Here is a 17,819-nt window from a genome sequence, read left to right as displayed (position 1 = left end):
GGTCAACAGGCATGTGGATGTGGGAGAACCCGTGGACATTATATATCAGGGAATTGGAGGGCAGGTCCTCTCCTGGACTGAGACCTGGTTGAAGACCAGGAAACAGAGTGGGTGTCAATGGGGAATTTTCACAATGGAGAGAGGTGAAAAGCGGTGTGCCCCAAGGATCTGTCCTGGGACCGGGCTTTTCAACCTCTTCATAAATGACCTGGAGACAGGGTTGAGCAGTGAGGTGGCCAAGTTTGCAGACGACACCAAACTTTTCCGAGTGGTGAAGACCAGAAGTGATTGTGAGGAGCTCCAGAAGGATCTCTCCAGACTGGCAGAATGGGCAGCAAAATGGCAGATGTGCTTCAATGTCAGTAAGTGTAAGGTCATGCACATTGGGGCAAAAAATCAAAACTTTAGATATAGGCTGATGGGTTCTGAGCTGTCTGTGACAGATCAGGAGAGAGATCTTAGGGTGGTGGTGGACAGGTCGATGAAAGTGTTGACCCAATGTGCGGCGGCAGTGAAGAAAGCCAATTCTATGCTTGGGATCATTAGAAAAAGTATTGAGAACAAAACGGCTAATATTATAATGCCGTTGTACAAATCGATGGTAAGGCCACACCTGGAGTATTGTGTCCAGTTCTGGTCGCCGCATCTCAAAAAGGATATAGTGGAAATGGAAAAGGTGCAAAAGGGAGTGACTGCTGGGCTGGGGCATCTTCCTTATGAGGAAAGGCTATGGCGTTTGGGCCTCTTCAGTCTAGAAAGGAGACGCCTGAGGGGGAACATGATTGAGACATATAAAATTATGCATGGGAAGGATAAAGTGGATAGAGAGATGCTTTTTACACTCTCACATAACACCAGAACCAGGGGACATCCACTAAAATTGAGTGTTGGGAGGGTTAGGACAGACAAAAGAAAATATTTCTTTACTGGGCGTGTGGTTGGTCTGTGGAACTCCTTGCCACAGGATGTGGTAATGGCATCTGGCCTGGATGCCTTTAAAAGGGGATTGGACAAGTTTCTGGAGGAAAAATCCATTACGGGGTACAAGCCATGATGTGTATGTGCAACTTCCTCATTTTAGAAATGGGCTATGTCAGATGCAAGGGAGGGCACTAGGATACAGGTCTCCTGTTATCAGGTGTGCTCCCTGGGGCATTTGGAGGGGCCGCTGTGAGATACAGGAAGCTGGACTAGATGGGCCTATGTCCTGATCCAGCAGGGCTGTTCTTATGTTATATGTTTTGAGGCTTAGGGAGGCTGCATGTGACTGCCTTGGACCTTGGAAAGCTTCCTGGATATGGGAGATGTACTCCATCCATGGATTCAATTAGCTGCAGGTTTCAGTATCCTGGAGGTCCAGAAATGGACCCCCCTCCCCCCCGCAGATACTGCGGTCCAACCATATTGCCTTTTATACAGGAAAAAGTGAATTTATTCATTACAGTTTTCTGCACCTTCCTGGAATAAGCAAACAGTTGCTCCTTCCTGCCTAATCTAAGCAGCTGCCATGCAAGTAGGTTTTATGTCAATTTGTGTATACCTGGATGTTTTATTGAACTGCAGTGAGAGCTCTTGGAGGTGTATGTGAATCTAATTATGTGCTATGCTTGTATTATCTTTCAGGGATGAACAAATACTTCCAGCCTTTCTACCAGCCCAATGAATGTGGTAAAGCACTGTGTGTAAGACCTGATGTGATGGAATTAGATGAACTCTATGAGTTTCCAGAGTATTCACGAGACCCCACCATGTACCTGGCTTTGAGAAACCTAATTCTGGCTCTGTGGTACTCAAATTGCAAAGTAAGTAAGCCTGGCATATTTTCAAAGGATTGTGGAAGGTATGATCCACCTTCCTTCAAATAACAGAGGAAGTGTGGAACGTGCTAGAATTGCTCTCAATATGTCCTACATTTCCTGTTTAATACAAAGGAACTAAATGAGGAAGGTAGTAGAGAAGCCATTTTCTGTGTGGTTTTTTTTTTTTAGGGGGTGCTGCTATTGCCTTGGGCACCATCCACCTGTTACCTTGGAGATGGATGAGGTGGCAGTGGATATTTATGAAATTTCTGTGCATCAGGTGTGCTGGTCTTGCTTACTGATTACATGTACATGCTCTTCTTAAGTGATTGTGGAAGGTTATTTGGGATATTTAAACTTTGTTAATTGGTTTTGGGGAGTTGCACAACTAGCAGCTAAACCTTGTTAGCTGAGTAGCAGTTTGCTGTATGGTTTGACTGGGGCCAAATTCTTGTTTGTCTTGATCAGACCTCACAAGGTCTTGATCATTTTGTTTCCTCAATATCCAGGAACCTCTAACCGCTCAGAAATGTACTCATCACATCATTGTCCGAGGCCTTGTGCGTATTCGCTGTGTACGGGAGACAGAGCGTATTCTTCATTTTATGACAAGGAAAGGTCTGATTAATACAGGAATTTTGTCAGTGAATCCTGACCAACCTCTTCTTCCCAAAGAGTACCACAATGTAGGTATCTAAGAGTTGGTAGCATAGTTATAGACTAGTCCTAGAGAATTCTGATGGAACAAGGAGAGGGTGGGCCAGTGGAGAAAGGACTCTTTTGAAGGTAAGAGAGATTGGGCATGAAGATGCTTGTTATTTCCTATCTAGTGTCCAAACCTTTCTTCAGATTGACTGCTTTTGAAGAATGATTGGATGATGACAGAGGAAAACCCTTTTGCTGATGCAGGGCTCAGACGAGGATTTTTTCTTTCCTCTCAGTGCATGAGATCCTCACACTCTACACTCCAGTGTCCCATATCTAGTTCTGGTCATCTTCAGTGCCTAAGGAGTTAAGAAGCTTTGGAATCTTTAGTGGCAAAATTTCAGTAGGACCTTAGTAAAAAAAAAAAAAGATGGGGGAAGAGAAAAGTACATCTTGCATGCTCCCTAATATTTGCAGTTCAGATGGGACAAAATTCCTTGTTGTATTTTTTCTTCTTGCTTGCCTCTATCCACTAGGGGCACAATAATACAGAACACAATTAATTTTAAAATAGCATGTACTGTACAATGTCCAGTTCTCTTTTGGCTAGAAATTTGAGGGGAAATGGCAGCTGTCTCGTAACTTATATGTTACTTAAAGAAGCTGTTGAATTCTCAAACTTATGAAACATTGTGATATTTACAAATGGCCATTAAGTTATGTGACATTCTTACACCTGTTCCTACATGTTGATGGGAGAGCTTTAAAAATTATCCTTTAAAGTCAAATTACAGTGGTGCCTTGCAAGACAAAATTAATTCGTTCCGCGAGTTGTTTCGTATTGCGAAAATTTCATCTTGCGAGGCATCACTGCAAACTGCAAACAAACAAACAAAAAAAATTGCAAAAAAAAATTCGTCTTGCGAAGCACGGCCATAGAAAAATTCGTCTTGCAAGTCACCAAAAAAATCGCAAAACGCTTTCATCTTGCGAGTTTTTCGTTGCGCGAGGCATTCATCTTGCGAGGCACCACTGTATTACACTTTTTATGGTTGTCTAGCCTCAGCTATGAAACATTTTCACTGTTGATTGATTTGGCATGCAGTACTTGCCTAGTTTCATTAAACTATTGCTAATGGAACTGTTCAGTAGGAGCAGAATTTTTTGCATAGTGATCCAATTTGTGCACAGATAATAGTCTTAAAATAATAACAATTTCATCTCTTCTTTCCTCAAGAAATCTGTAATTGTTGTTGGGGCTGGTCCAGCAGGATTAGCAGCTGCAAGGCAACTTCAGAACTTTGGAATCAAGGTAAAACCTGTTCAGTTGAAAAGTAAAAGTAATATTTTTCTGTTGTCTTCTGGCATGTCTCCATTCCATTCAGATTGCACTCCTGTTACCTGAGGATATAAAAAATATCCTGTTTTTCAGGGTCTGGAAAGTATGACTATCCCTGGCAGAGAACAGACCCTTAGTTGTTGAGATCAGTGATGCAGAACTGACTTGGAAGTGGTTCTGCAGGATGGGGGCACTGTCGGATGACATGTTATCACATGTTTGGATGACCTTGCAAACCTGGGTTTTCTGCAAGCCCCTCCTTTTGTTTAGAATGTCATGTTAATATTATTAATTATTAATTATTAACAGTATTTATATACCGCTTTTCAACTAAAAGTTCACAAAGCGGTTTACAGAGAAAAATCAAATAACTAAATGGTTCCCTGTCCCAAAAGGGCTCACAATCTAAAAAGATGCAAAAGAATACCAGCAGACAGCCACTAGAACAGGCACTGCTGGGGTGAGATGGGCCAGTTACTCTCCCCCTGCTAAAAAAAGGAGCACCCACTTGAAAAAGTGCCTCTTACCCAATTAGCAGGGGTTATGCAGACAATCTCTGCCCAATGCGCCAAGGATCTAGGTTCAGAACATACTGTAGTGGATTTCAGGAAGTACAGTTTCCCCTGAAGCTTTGTAATAGCTTGGGATTCCAAGAGGGTTGAAGGATAATATGTCATTATGCCGTCAGGTTGCCACTGAGTGTTTCTTACTACTTCCATTTGTGTGTTTCAGGTCCTTGTACTTGAAGCAAAAGACAGAATTGGTGGGCGTGTTTGGGACGATAAAACTTTCAAGGGAATCACCGTGGGAAAGGGGGCGCAGATTGTTAATGGCTCTGTCAACAATCCAGTAGCACTAATGTGCGAGCAAGTGGGTTTGCATTTTTATTGATGACAACATTATGGTTATGAAACTTATGGATAGCTACATACTGATCCATGTAAACATAAGTATTCATTTCAGAGGGGTACTTTCAAGCTGCTGAGAACCAGTGGAGAGTCTGATGGACTAAGACCTGAGATGTCCAGGTTCAAATTGTGGGATGTTTCCTTAGCTTTTACTTCCCTATTTATGACAGTAACACTTAGGACCTCTGTCACAGGTTTGCAAGGAGGAATGAGATGAGGAAAAGTGGCTACCATCCTTGGGAGCTGGAAGTTTGACAAATTTATTTTAAAATACTGTCTGGTGCTCTCAGGCAGGCTCTCTGTTCCTAAAGTTGTTTCTTGCATAGTAGTTGCAATTTTGATATACGTTCCCTATTGCCTTGAGTTAACTCACAAATGCATGGAAACTATTACTTTTTTCCTGGATAGAGCAGCTTAGTCTTTGTAGACGAGTAGTACTTGCTGTTTCGACTGATTAGATTATGTATTTATCGAAATACAAGAATTCAGTGTCAAGTTCTCATTTAAGGCATTTATCCCTAATTTAATTCTGTTTAGAACTTGCTGTTCAATCAGGGAAGCTGTATAAAAGTATAAAACATTCTTGCAGCAACTTACTTGGCTTTTGTTGTTAATTATAACTGAATATTTCTGAAAACTGAGGTTTGCCTCCAATAAAAGTAACTGATTCTTTGTCTCCAAAAACAAATATCCCCCCCCCCTTTTAAAGCTGGGCATAAAAATGCATAAACTTGGAGAGAGGTGTGACTTGATCCAGGAAGGTGGAAGGATAACAGACCCTACTATAGATAAGCGAATGGACTTCCATTTCAATGCTATTCTTGATGTTGTATCCGATTGGAGAAAAGATAAAACCCAGCATCAGGATGTTCCCCTTGGAGGTAAGGAGAAGCAGTTTGGGGTATTTTTTTTTAAAAAGCTTTAAAAGTAGTACAAGACATTGGTACTAACTTGCCTTTCCATTTCTGCATTATGTTGATTTTTCTGAATGGCATTCAATGCCCACATCAAGGCTTTTCAGCCATCTTCTTCCTGCCGAAGTCTCCTGCAACACTGACCCTGAAGGTCGGAGACTTTCCTGAATGGTATTCAGTTATGCCTGAGGGGCATGCATAGATACATGGAGTATGTACATGGCCCTCTCTAAATCTCAGTCAGTATGTCATAATACTAGGTAAAATCCATGAAGAACACTTCCCACTATTAAAAAGAGTTGGACTGGGGAAAAACTGCAGATATTTTCTGAAAAAAATGATGATTTTATATTTTCTACTGCTGTGTTAAATTGTAGTTTTAAAATGCTGTAGTGGAATGGAATTTATCTTGCTTTTATTGTACTGAAACTGTCATTTCTTATTTATTATTTTTGTAAGTCACCTTGTGTTGCTTTGTAATAAAAAGGAGTATACCTTAGTAGTTAAATAATAATAAAAGATGCCCTAATTAGGCAGCAGGCTTCTAAATGATTGTTTGCGCCTGCCACCATAGACAATAACAATCTTAGATGCAATGCTGTGCACACTTTCCTGGGAGTAAATCCAATTTAATACTATGGGGCTTACTTCTGAGTAGACATGCATAGGATTGGCTCAGTTAGGAAAGGCAACTCTTTTCTCTCACAAGGAGAAAATGTATCTTCTCTGAGATGGTGCTTCTATGACATATGGGCCTGTCATCTAAACGGATATAGTAGTGCTGTTTTCTTTAATCATAAGCTGCAGTGGTTCTCAATCCTTTTAGAGTCCCTAGAGGCTGCTACCTGATACAGGTAGATTACCCCTTATCTGAACATCTGAAATCCAGATATTTTTGTCCAAGACTCTTTAAAAAAAACAACTTTCTTCTAGTAGTATGAACACTAGAAGGTCTTGAGCTCATTTCCACATACAATGCAGGTGCAGGCTGTAAGTTTTATTCTCGGCTCTGTGGTGTGTACCTGTACAGATACTGTTGAAAAATGTCAAAGAGGCTAGCAGATATCCATATGGGTAATGGTGAAAAGAGGAAGCAGTTCTCATATTTATGCAATTATTTCAAAATCCAGACACCTTTCCATCCCAGACAGTTTGGATAAGGGATAATCAACCTGTATATAAAAACCAAGGAGTGTATTTATAATGGTGATTGGGCAGCAGTGCCCTGCCACCTAGTAGCAGCTTGTCCTTGATGCGCATAGCTTAATTTGCCCTGTCAGTTTTGTGACCCTCCAAAAATTGGATATATTGTGCACTGTTTTATCCATATATAAATTTAATAAATTTAAATTCAATTTAAATTGAATTCCCAATTCAAGGTGCTGGTTTTGACCTTTAAAGCCCTATACTGCTCTGGGCCAGGGTATCTTAGAGATCGCCTACTCCCGTACAATCTGGCTTCTCCTCTTAGGTAATCAGAGAAGGCCTTTTTACAAGTGCTGCAGCCTAGGGAGGTATGTGGGGTGGTGGCAAGAAATAGGGCCTTCTCAGTAGTGGCACCAACACTATGGAATTCCCTTCCCCTTGACTTAAGAACTGCTCCCTCTCTTGAAACTTTTCGGCGAGGCCTGAAGACCCTTCTGTTTAGACAAGCCTTCTGAATTTCTGGCCTTTTAAACATCATTTTCACATCTCTTAATTTTTTTTTAACATCTGTTTACAGGCCTGATCCTTTTCTAATTTGCCGTGCTATGCTCTTATCTGACTACTGTTTTTATGATATGTTATGTTTTTTATCTGTTTTTAAACTATGTTTTTAATTTGTTTTAACCTTGTTTTGTAAGCCGCCTTGAGTCCCTTCGGGGAGAAAGGCGCGGTAAAAATAAAGTATAATAATAATAATAATAATAATAATAATAAATTATTCCGAGGAATTTTTATTGACTAAAATTTCTTTAATCTTTAATTTAAATTGTGCTAAATATCTACATTGCATAGTATGTTTGGAGCACAAAGTTGTGTTTTTCTTTACAGACTGCAATTAGTTGTAAACCGATCACTGAATCTTGAAAATGAAGGACATTTAATATTTGGGCTGCTAGACGAATTGGGGCTCCTCAGTAGTGGGGTGTGTTGTATAGGATGTAGAATACAGAATATTTTTATCTTGTAATATGTTTTTATCTTGTTTTAAATTATGTTTTTAATGTGTGTTTTAATGTTGTAAGCTGCCTTGGGTCCCTTCGAGGAGAAAGGTGGGATATAAATAAAGTAAATAAATAAAGTAAATGTCTAGAATGTTTTGTTTACTTAAAAAGTAGTTTTTATTAAAATACTGAACAGGATTTTAAAGTAAATGAGTCATCATTCCTTACAATTGACCGTCTTCCCTCCTTGCAGATAAAATCAAGGAGATCTATAAAGTTTTCATTCAGGAATCTGGTATCCAGTTCAGTGAACTGGAAGAAAAAGTCCTTCAGTTTCACCTCAGTAACCTTGAATATGCCTGTGGCAGCAATCTGCATGAGGTGAGCATGAGAAATTTGTTCATAATGAAAGAAGAATCTGGTTTAAAATGTGTGCTTTCAAGTACTGTAAAACAGAGCAGCCATACCATTACTTAAACATGAGCCACTTACTCTGAGATAGAAGCACTTGTAACCTTGGATAAACTTGGAACGGCTGCCCTAATGGCTCTAGGTGTGGACTCTTGGGGGAAAAAATATAGAATTACTGTTTAGGGCCAACTGGAGAGCTCACTTCACCCAACCAGTAAGCAGTAGGCTCCAACATGACATGTATCTTGGTAAGTAGTACTGCATATCCCCTTTTGTTGCAGGATGTGACATTTTGCTTCAGAAACAGGTTGGGTCAGCTGGGAGAGAGTAGGCATCTTGGAATGCTTAATATGTTCTGGGCTGCAAATGAGAAGCAATCCCATAGCTGTGACTTGAGATACATAGTCTTTTACCAATATCCCAGTCGGAAGAAGGGTGGAACTTGGCTTGTATGCACAAGAGCTGAGAACTGACCACAGGAGAGGGAAATGTATCAGCCTAGCTTAGTTTCAGAGAGGCTCAATTCCAGTACTAATGTGTTGGGTGTTATGAGTGATTGATGAAAAGTGATACTCTCTTTACAGGTTTCTGCACGCTCTTGGGATCACAATGAATTTTTTGCTCAGTTTGCTGGTGATCACACTCTTTTAAACTCAGGATACTCTGCCATAATTGAAAAAATGGCCCAAGGCCTGGACATTCGGTTAAAAGTTCCAGTGAGTAATAACAGGTGGAACAGTGGCTGGTTCTATTTGGTTTTCCTGGCATAAGCATTTCATCAGAATGCCAGATGCAGGGGAGGGCACCGGGAGGCAGGTTGTGTCTGTTGTCTTGTGTGCTCCCTGGGGCATTTGGTGGGCCGCTGTGAGATACAGGAAGCTGGACTAGATGGGCCTATGGCCTGATCCAGTGGGGCTGTTCTTATGTTCTTCCTAGCACCTGTTCTTTGCAAGCATACAGGTGGATTTTTACTTTGCCAATCTGTCCAATTTCATTGTTTGGTATGTATCTTCCTACGGCTTATTATAGAGATTATGGCATTTCCCCCTATCCTGTCCAGTATGCTCAGGATGTACTCCATGCAGTGGCATCATTAGGGTTCGCGTCACCCAGTGCAGGATGCCAGCGCGTCACCCCCATGCAGTGGGCGGGGCAACACACCAGGTGGTGGATGTGGTGATGTACCATCACTCCGCTTCCACTGGTTTATTGACTGTACCTTTTGATAGAACAAAGATAGAATACATTCTGCATGAAATTACACATTGATATATAACATGATGGTATTATTCCTACAAACTGTGATTTTAGTGATTTTGTTCACTAGCGGTGTGACACACACACTCCCCCAGGGTGTCAACTTACTAACACCTTATTGCAGCAGTCCTCAAACTTTTAGCACTGAGACCCACTTTTTAGAATGACAATATGTCCAAGACCCACCAGAAGTGATGTCATGGTGGAAGTGACACCATCAGGAAAATTAAAATAAACAAATATAAATAAAGTAAAACAAATAAATAAATAAGCAGAAGCCAGCCCTGTTCCACCAAGTTAATCTCCTCTGTAGCCTGCCTGCAATAACCCCCCCCCCAAACCAGTAAGGTCTTCAGCCCTTCCCAGTGCCCAGTTCAGTTTAAGAGCTTCTGTTTAAACCAGATCACTTCAGGATCCACCTGGCTTTGCAAGTCTCAAAAAAGTTAACCTTATCAGCGGAAGCTTTATGTTTTGATCTTTTTTAGTGGGGAGGGGGGGTTGGACTGCCTTCTGGAGCACTTGTTTAGCTCCAGGTGCATAGGATCAGGACCATTCTGGTAGCCTTGCACTCTCCTTCACCTGATTTTCCACACCAGCCAACGCACGTTTGCTTACTTGCGAGTAAACGCGACCGTGAGGCTTAGTTTTGCTTTCCATAGGGCTCAATACATTCATCTGCTTGGAGGGAGGGACTTCCTTCTCAGGTGTTTTTGGGGGCTGCATTCATTGGATCAGGACCATTCTGGTGTCGTTGGATACCTCTCAGCCTGCCCTTTCCAATGAACGAAGGCAAGTTCACATACTCACGAGGAAACGCGCAATACGGCTCACATTCACTTTCCGTAGGGATCCATGCATTTTTTGTTCTCCAGTCTTTTGGAAATAACTTTTGATATAAAGGAGATATTTCACTCCGGTCTTTTGCATTGGATTCCGCTCAGAATTTCGCATCCAATGGTATATAATATGATGGGGTTACTCCTAACCACCGTGATTTTAGCATGTCACCCCCCTGTGCACATCACCCGGTGCGGCCCACACCGCCTAGCAACGCCACTGACTCCATGTAGCTTTGTTTTTATTTTTTCAACAATCCTGTGCGAGAGAAATCCCACTTCATGAGTTGTGTCTGATTTAACATGCTGGATGAAATGTTCAGGGTCAATGATGCACAAGAGCAGTAGATCAATCTATTGCACAGGCTCCGCTACTCACTCATTAGAAAAATCATCTGTGGAAAATTGGTTTTTAGGCATAGTTAATTGCTAGTGTATCTCCTTTCAGGGAGCCCCATCACTTTTAAAAAGGCACTAATGGAAAGAAAAGATCACAACTAATATTAGTATGCTGCACAGTTCGTAAGAAAGAAAATTGAGAGTGTAAACCTCTGATTTTATGATTTTATATATATGTAAAGGGGTGTTGGTTTTAATTCTGTGTATTTTGTTTTGTTGTTTGTGTTTAGCTGGTCGGATGACCGTAAATAAAGTATCTAACTAATATTAGTATGATATATCCTGTTGTATTTTGCAACTGTGGTTCCATGTTTCTCTATTTAAACAGGTCCGCACCATTGACTATTCAGGGGAAGAGGTTCAGGTGACTGCAACAGATGGAACTCTGTGGAAAGCACATAAGGTGACACTTCTGCTACATTTTCAACGTTCAAAGTAAGGGGCCACATCAAAGTGACCCATACAACTGAAACCTTAAGAGCAGCAGTTCCCAAAGTCTCTACTCCCAAAGTAGAGTTTGGGCCACTGTAAGTGTGTGCGGGTGGGGAGGTGATGGCACTTCCGGGTTCGTGTTGGCACTGGGGGAAAAAAGGGCTGTTTCTGTATTTACAGGCAAGGCCAGCCTCCCAGAGGGTACAGGAAATATGGCCCTCTCTGCAGGGCTCTCTGTACCTCAAAACTGCTAAAACATGTAATTGCGAACCACTTTCAGTTTCATGGCACAAACCGGAAGTGGATTGCAGTAGCATTTTTTGCAGTTTTGGGGTCCAAGGAGCCCTGCAGAGAGGGTTGACAATGCCTCGGGTAAGTACAAATCAGCCCCTTTTCCATGTGACAGTGTGATCGTGGAGGTCCCATTGCTGCTTTCCCACTGCCACTTAAGAGGGCAGCAACACGGCTTCCCTTGCTGGGGCATTGCAGTGCTCCAGTTTGGGAACATCTGCTTAAGAGGCTTTTCTGGCTGCAGCACCGAAACATGTTGGCAACCTTCAGTCTCGGAAGACTATGGTATCGCGCTCTGGATGGTGGTTCTGGCACAGCGTCTAGTGTGGCTGAAAAGGCCAGGGCAAATTTAAACTGGTATCCTAAACTCATTGAGTGGGACTATTTATTCTGTTTCAGTTGTCATTCGTTAGCTAATACCCTATCCTTGCATTTATACTTGCTACTGTGAGTTTTTTAAATATCCTCACACTAGTGATGGTGTCTGTCAGTACTGAGAAAGCTGTGGAATGGAGCTGACCATCTGAAACAGAGCAGGGCAAGGAGCTTTGGCAAGCAATAGGAGCACTGGGGATTTAAATACCCCTCAGGCTTTAACTCTTTCCAAGTCTTGCCTGTCTGCATTTTTCATGGGTAAGGGAGGAAAAATTGTCATGGTAGGGCCCAATCCTATCTAGTTTTCCAGTGCTGGTGCAGTTGTTCCAGTGGGGTGTGCACTGCATCCTGTGCTGGAGGGGCAGTCACTGGGGTCTTCTCAAGGTATGGGAACATATGTTCTCTTTCCAAGGAACTGCACTGTGGCTACGCCAGAGCTGGAAAGTTAGATAGGATTGGACCCTAAGTCTGCTACAGTAAAAATTACGTGGAGTCTTGTGACCCTTTAATGATTAACACATTTATTTGTGGAATAAGCTTGCATGGACAAAAGTCTAGTTTATCTTTTTACATGGGAGCTGATTTGTTTTAAATACTACACCGAGCATTTTCACTGTTAGCTTAATTACAGCTTTTTTTCTCTGTCCAGGTTTTAGTGACTATACCTCTGGCTATTCTTCAGAAAGGTGTTGTTCAGTTTAATCCACCCCTCCCAGAGAGAAAAATGAAAGCCATCAATAGTTTAGGAGCAGGGGTAATTGAGAAGGTAAGATTAATGTGAAATCGCATAAGAATTCCTTTTTGACTGTAATTCTTCTAGGTTCACAGAAAGTATCCTTTGGTTGGCCCTGTGGAACAGCCAGCTTTCAGACATCAGATCTGCATAGAAAAAACAGGATTCCTAGGCTCAAATGCAGAATACTGCTTTAACTGCTTGTGTGTTTAGATTTATAGTCATTCCATCCTGCACATTAGACATTAAAACTACACTGAAGTAGGAGGAGGAGCCAACAGTGGATGAACAGACATGTCTCCAGGGGCTCCTGAAAGACAGTCTGTTTTCCCCAAAACAACTGCAGGTCTGAAGAGGATCTGAAGATCTTTATCAGGAGAGATAAGATCTTTCCACGGTGCAGGTACCAGAGACTTTGAAAGCCCGATTGGGGGGGGGGGCTTTCTTCTCGGAAACCTAATCGTCAGGGACAGTATTGGGGGAGGGGCAGTGTCTGCAATCAAGCTGCTGGCTCCGTGCCAAGATACCATATGGAAGAAAAAGCATGAAACGTAAAGTTTAAGTTGGAAATTTAAGATAAGTATGTGTTAATATTGTCCCCGGCTTTGATCGACTGATTTGGCTAAAAGCCCTGGATACACTGAAGGCGTTAATGAGAAACTTTTTAAGGATGTTGAAAGTGCTCTTTATCTTTGTAGTGGAATAAATCGGTCGTGGATTATAATTATAAATATAATTTGGTGTGTGGACTAAAATCCAGAATTACTTGTGGACATAATTTTTATTAGACTTGAAAGGTTTTTGTCTCCTTGAGACTGTTTCTTTCGTTTCGTTTTTCTCCATTAATCACACTGTTATCTGTAAGAAAAATTTGAAAAATGCTTGACTGAAAAAACATGTGGTGAAAGTAAGGAGAATAATACACTGTGGACATCTTGTGGATCAGAGAGAAATTGCAAGATGGAGCCTGTTCCAGATATTTGGACTCAAATGATCCTCAAAAATTTGGAAAAATTGCTCACAATGAGAAGACAGCAGTTGAGTTGGTCCTTGCAGATTCAAGCCAGTTCAAAGACTCTCTCTCAACAGATAGACATGTGCAAGGAGCAATTGGAAGATGTGAAGAAAACAGAAGATAAACAGAAGGAGAAAGTGGAAAAGATGATGGTGAGGGATGAAATCATCATCATCAGAAGAGTGGATACAGAAATTAGAAGAGTGGAAAATCAACAGGATCTAGAGGGGACGCTGATGGAGATTGAAATAGAGAAGATGGACAGAGTATCATGGGCGCACAAAATACAAAATTTGTTGGAACAAGAAGAAGAAAACCTATCCCAGTTAATTGGAAGAATGATCATACCTTATACAAGAAAGTATGGGCTTATTGGATTCTGTTATGGAGATAAATTATTAAAGATATTACAGGAGAAAAAATGGAAAGAAAGAAAAAGAAACCTGAGGGTTAACCTGAGGGTTAAAGAAAATTGGAGGATTTTATTTAGTTAATAACTGGTTTAAATTATTACCCCTGGGGGCTGGGGATAAGAATAGGCCCTCAGTTTGGCTGTACTTGTCGTAAGAGGCGACTAAACAGCCACCGGGTAGATGGGACTCATTAGCCTGGGAAGGCAGCTCATCTGAGAGAAGGAAAACTCTGATCCCAAACCTCCACTGCCTTGTGGCTACATCCAGTTATGGAAAAGGCTTCAGGAGTCAACCTCAAGGCAAAATCCGGAGCCGGAGTCCCTGAGGCAGTTCATGACTGAACACAGTCATGTTCTGGCAACTCCTGCGATGCCGCTGGAACCAATCGTATTGGCCTCTGCCTTTCCATTGGACCATTTCAGCGACGTGGAGAGGGGAGATTTGCTGCATGGGTAACAGCCTATCCTCCATACCTACTTTACCCAGGCTTCGCGCTCTGGAGAGGACACTCTGTTCCAGAACCACCATTCAGAGCGTGACACCATAGTCTTTCGAGACTGAAGGATGCCTACAACAACTGGTTTAAATTTACTTAAAAAATAAATATATATGAAATTTTATTTATTTATTTATTTATACAGGTATTTATATACCGCCTTTCTTTGGTCGTCAGATTTCTCCTCAGACTTTAATCCAAGGCGGTTTACATAGGCAGGCTGTTCTAAACCCCCCCCTAGGGATTTTTATAATTGAATAGTTCTAGTCTTTCATAGAACTCCTTGTTCCAGCTGGATTCCTTCCTGGTCTGGTCTCTCTCTGGCCCTTCACCTCCCATGCTCCACTTGACGGCAACTCCCCTCTGCCACCTAGGGTCAGCTCATCAGTATATCAGCATGTCATCAGTTCTCGGGTCTTCCGGTTGTTTCGAACTGGCAGCCTCAGATCTTCAGGCATACAAGGCGGCAGCTCTACCAACTGAGCCAGACTTCCTGCCCTATATATGAATTAGAAAAAATAGCGGGAAATGTTAGCATGTGGATGAATTGTTTTATAGGTGGTTATTATGTTAAAAAAATGTAATCAGATTGGAGAATTAGATTGGAGAATGGTAAAGAACATATAAGAGATCATTGGTTTTATTATAATTTGGAAATTAGATTATTATTATTTGATATTAATGAGTAATTGAACTAGTTGAGATAAAAAGTGAATATTTAGAAAAGATGTTATAGGGAATTAGGAAAAATCTATTATATTTGATATAAGAAATATATAAATGAGTAGAATAGTTAGAAGTAGATGGAAGAATTGTTTTATATGTTATACTTTGGTAATTAGATTATTTTGTTTTAATATTAATGAGTAATTGAAGTAAGTTTGTTTGATAGAAAGTGAAAATTTAGAAAATATAGTATAGGGCATTAGGGAAAATTAAGTATATATATAAATAAATGGATAAACTAATAAGAGGCAGAAGTAGATGAGTAGTAGATTAAGAGATATAGTATGATTAATGAGTAATGGTATATGGTATTTAGCACTCCTAATGTTATATGTTTGTATGTCTGTGTGTGTTTCAAAAATTTTTTTAAAAAAAACTACACTGAAGTAGTGTGGAGTTAAATTGTAGGCCCCACTTAATCTACACTCAGTCTAAACTCTAGCCACAGCTCACTTTCTGGCTATGGAACAGAGCTGTTGTGACATGGCTGGGTAGATGATGGGGTGTGTGTGTGTGTGTGTGTGTGTGCATGCATGCATGCATTTGTGAGATTGTACCTGTTGTAGAAGGAAATGTGTCTTTAAATTTCTGCTCCAGTAATTCCCCTTCCCTTGATTTGTGTTTGAAAATCTTGCCTCTGGGCTTATAAGTGTTGCTAGGTTACTAAAAGAGGCAAGCTACAATTAATTTTGTCCCTTGCAATAAGTTCACTGCATGTACAATATCTGAGAATAGAAAATGTGGCTTTGGATAGGGTTATCAGATACAGTATGCATGCCTATAAATTTAACTATGGAAGAGGGAATTTTGGCAGATGCAGCTCATTATGGAAGGGTTTAAAAAGCTGCACCTGCCAAAATTCCCTCTTCTATCCAAAAGTTAAAGGTATAGGCACTCTGTCCCACTTTGTGTCTGGTAACCCTAGCTTTGGCACTCCTAACAACCAAGTTCTATGGATGTCTACTAAGAATCCATTGGAGTTCAGGGGGCTAGTTCTTAACTAAGTGTGTATGATCGCAGCATAAATCAGCAAAGGAGTTAAAGAAAATTATTATAAACACATGGGAATGTACATAGTGGTTTGGAGCTTCATAAAGTCTTGCATCCTAATTCCTGCTCTCTTTTGCTAGATTGCACTACAATTTCCTTACCGATTCTGGGATAGCAAAATTCAAGGAGCTGATTTTTTTGGCCATATTCCACCTAGTGCCAGTAAACGTGGACTGTTTAGTGTTTTCTATGACATGGATCCACAGGTATTGCATGAAAGTTGAATAGCTACCCTTCCTGTTTTTTTTTAATTAGAAAAAGTAAATTCAAATGGGTAAAAACAATGGGCTTTAAAATAGATTGGCCTCTAAATTGGCCTTTGATAGTCTTTTGAAAAATTCTTGGTGCTGATATTCAGCTCATTCATATGAGATTAGTGTTAGAAATGTTTGCTGCTTTTCATATTTGTGTTTTTTTAACATTGTGGTAGATTACAGTGTTTGAAAAAGTTTGATAGCAAGTTGTTCTATATACACACACAGTATTTATTTTTTTCTGGTAAAGCTGCAGTTTGAGGGGTGCCATAAGTAATATTTCACATTTCATGGATTGGCTGGCATTTATTTAAGAGAACCTATTGGGAAACGAGAGGCATGTGGCTATGGAAGTACAGTATATAATTGAAATTGTCCTTGTTTCTGTCAGCGTAAATGCAGTGTTCTAATGTCCGTGGTTACTGGTGATGCTGTGGCAACAATTAAGAACCTGGATGACAAGCAAGTGCTACAGCATTGCATGGCTGTACTCCGTGAACTGTTTAAGGAACAGGTAGGGTCTGTATTCTGTTTATAAAACATGAAATGTAAACAAGGAACATTAGGTCATTTTTCTTCCTGTCCTAAAAAGGGCAATGATGTTTGAATTGTAAACAGTGACCTAAATAGGTTTTGATTGCATTCCACTAAAAAACCCAGACCCTGCCTTTAACAGCCCAATGCTATCCAAGGCTGGCCCAGAGCTTGTAGCAATGCTGACACTGTGTATTCTGCATGCTCTCGGCCAGCCTGGGACCAAGCAGCTCAGGAGAGCTAAGGAAAGAACATTTTTTCTTACCTCTCTATAGGCTATCTGATCTCTAGTTAATCTTATCAGACTTATGTTAGCTCCTTAGCTGGCAGTGGTGTACCTGAGGCATCTGCTGCCACAGAAAATTTGACACCCTCCACACAACAAAAATCAAAATTAATATATCATTAATATCATTAATTAATTCAACTATATTAAGAAGCTGTAATACACTATCAGTCTCTTGCTATGAAGTTCAGCATGCTCCAACCTCATAATTTAGACAATTGAGGGAAGAAGTGAAATAATAACAATATGAAAGTTGACAGAGGGAAATGAATAAAATTAGTAAGTTAAATACATTTTTCATAAACATTTCCAAACTGAGTAAATTTGGACAGTAGGTTGTAAGTAATAAAATCAATGACAAATGTTAAAGAAATGGAGTAAAAAAAGTATAAAAACAAAATGGTGGATTTTCCTAGGATCTAGCTACACTGGAAAGGAGTTTGAACATCACCAATTCAAATGATGAGTTACCAACGAAATGCTGATGAGAAAGCATCAAGTGTCATTTGGGGTTACATTAGCAGACATACTGGCTACATGACAAGGGATAATACTGCCT

The 17,819-nt window shown here is 40.6% G+C and overlaps 2 protein-coding genes across 6 annotated transcripts in view; one reads left to right on the top strand and one right to left on the bottom strand.

Annotated features, from left to right (window-relative positions):
* Window positions 1–17,819, top strand: part of KDM1B (lysine demethylase 1B) — a 41,471-nt gene that overhangs the window by 16,056 nt on the left and 7,596 nt on the right. For all 3 annotated transcript variants that reach the window (XM_066622960.1, XM_066622961.1, XM_066622963.1), the window contains 11 exons: window positions 1,624–1,802; window positions 2,309–2,485; window positions 3,682–3,756; window positions 4,516–4,653; window positions 5,401–5,572; window positions 8,006–8,133; window positions 8,748–8,879; window positions 10,984–11,058; window positions 12,403–12,519; window positions 16,267–16,392; window positions 16,832–16,954. In XM_066622960.1, coding sequence (XP_066479057.1) covers window positions 1,624–1,802; window positions 2,309–2,485; window positions 3,682–3,756; window positions 4,516–4,653; window positions 5,401–5,572; window positions 8,006–8,133; window positions 8,748–8,879; window positions 10,984–11,058; window positions 12,403–12,519; window positions 16,267–16,392; window positions 16,832–16,954 — 1,442 coding nt within the window. The remainder of the gene's footprint in view (window positions 1–1,623; window positions 1,803–2,308; window positions 2,486–3,681; window positions 3,757–4,515; window positions 4,654–5,400; window positions 5,573–8,005; window positions 8,134–8,747; window positions 8,880–10,983; window positions 11,059–12,402; window positions 12,520–16,266; window positions 16,393–16,831; window positions 16,955–17,819) is intronic.
* DEK (DEK proto-oncogene) overlaps window positions 14,530–17,819 on the bottom strand; it is a 41,321-nt gene continuing 38,031 nt past the window's right edge. For all 3 annotated transcript variants that reach the window (XM_066622967.1, XM_066622964.1, XM_066622968.1), the window contains exon 12: window positions 14,530–14,908. The gene's annotated coding sequence lies outside the window, so the exon portion shown is untranslated. The remainder of the gene's footprint in view (window positions 14,909–17,819) is intronic.

This window comes from Tiliqua scincoides, chromosome 4, assembly GCF_035046505.1.
Source record: "Tiliqua scincoides isolate rTilSci1 chromosome 4, rTilSci1.hap2, whole genome shotgun sequence".
Lineage (NCBI taxonomy): Eukaryota > Metazoa > Chordata > Lepidosauria > Squamata > Scincidae > Tiliqua > Tiliqua scincoides.
Note: the sequence above shows the minus strand (reverse complement) of the source record. Positions and strands in the feature narration are given on the sequence as shown.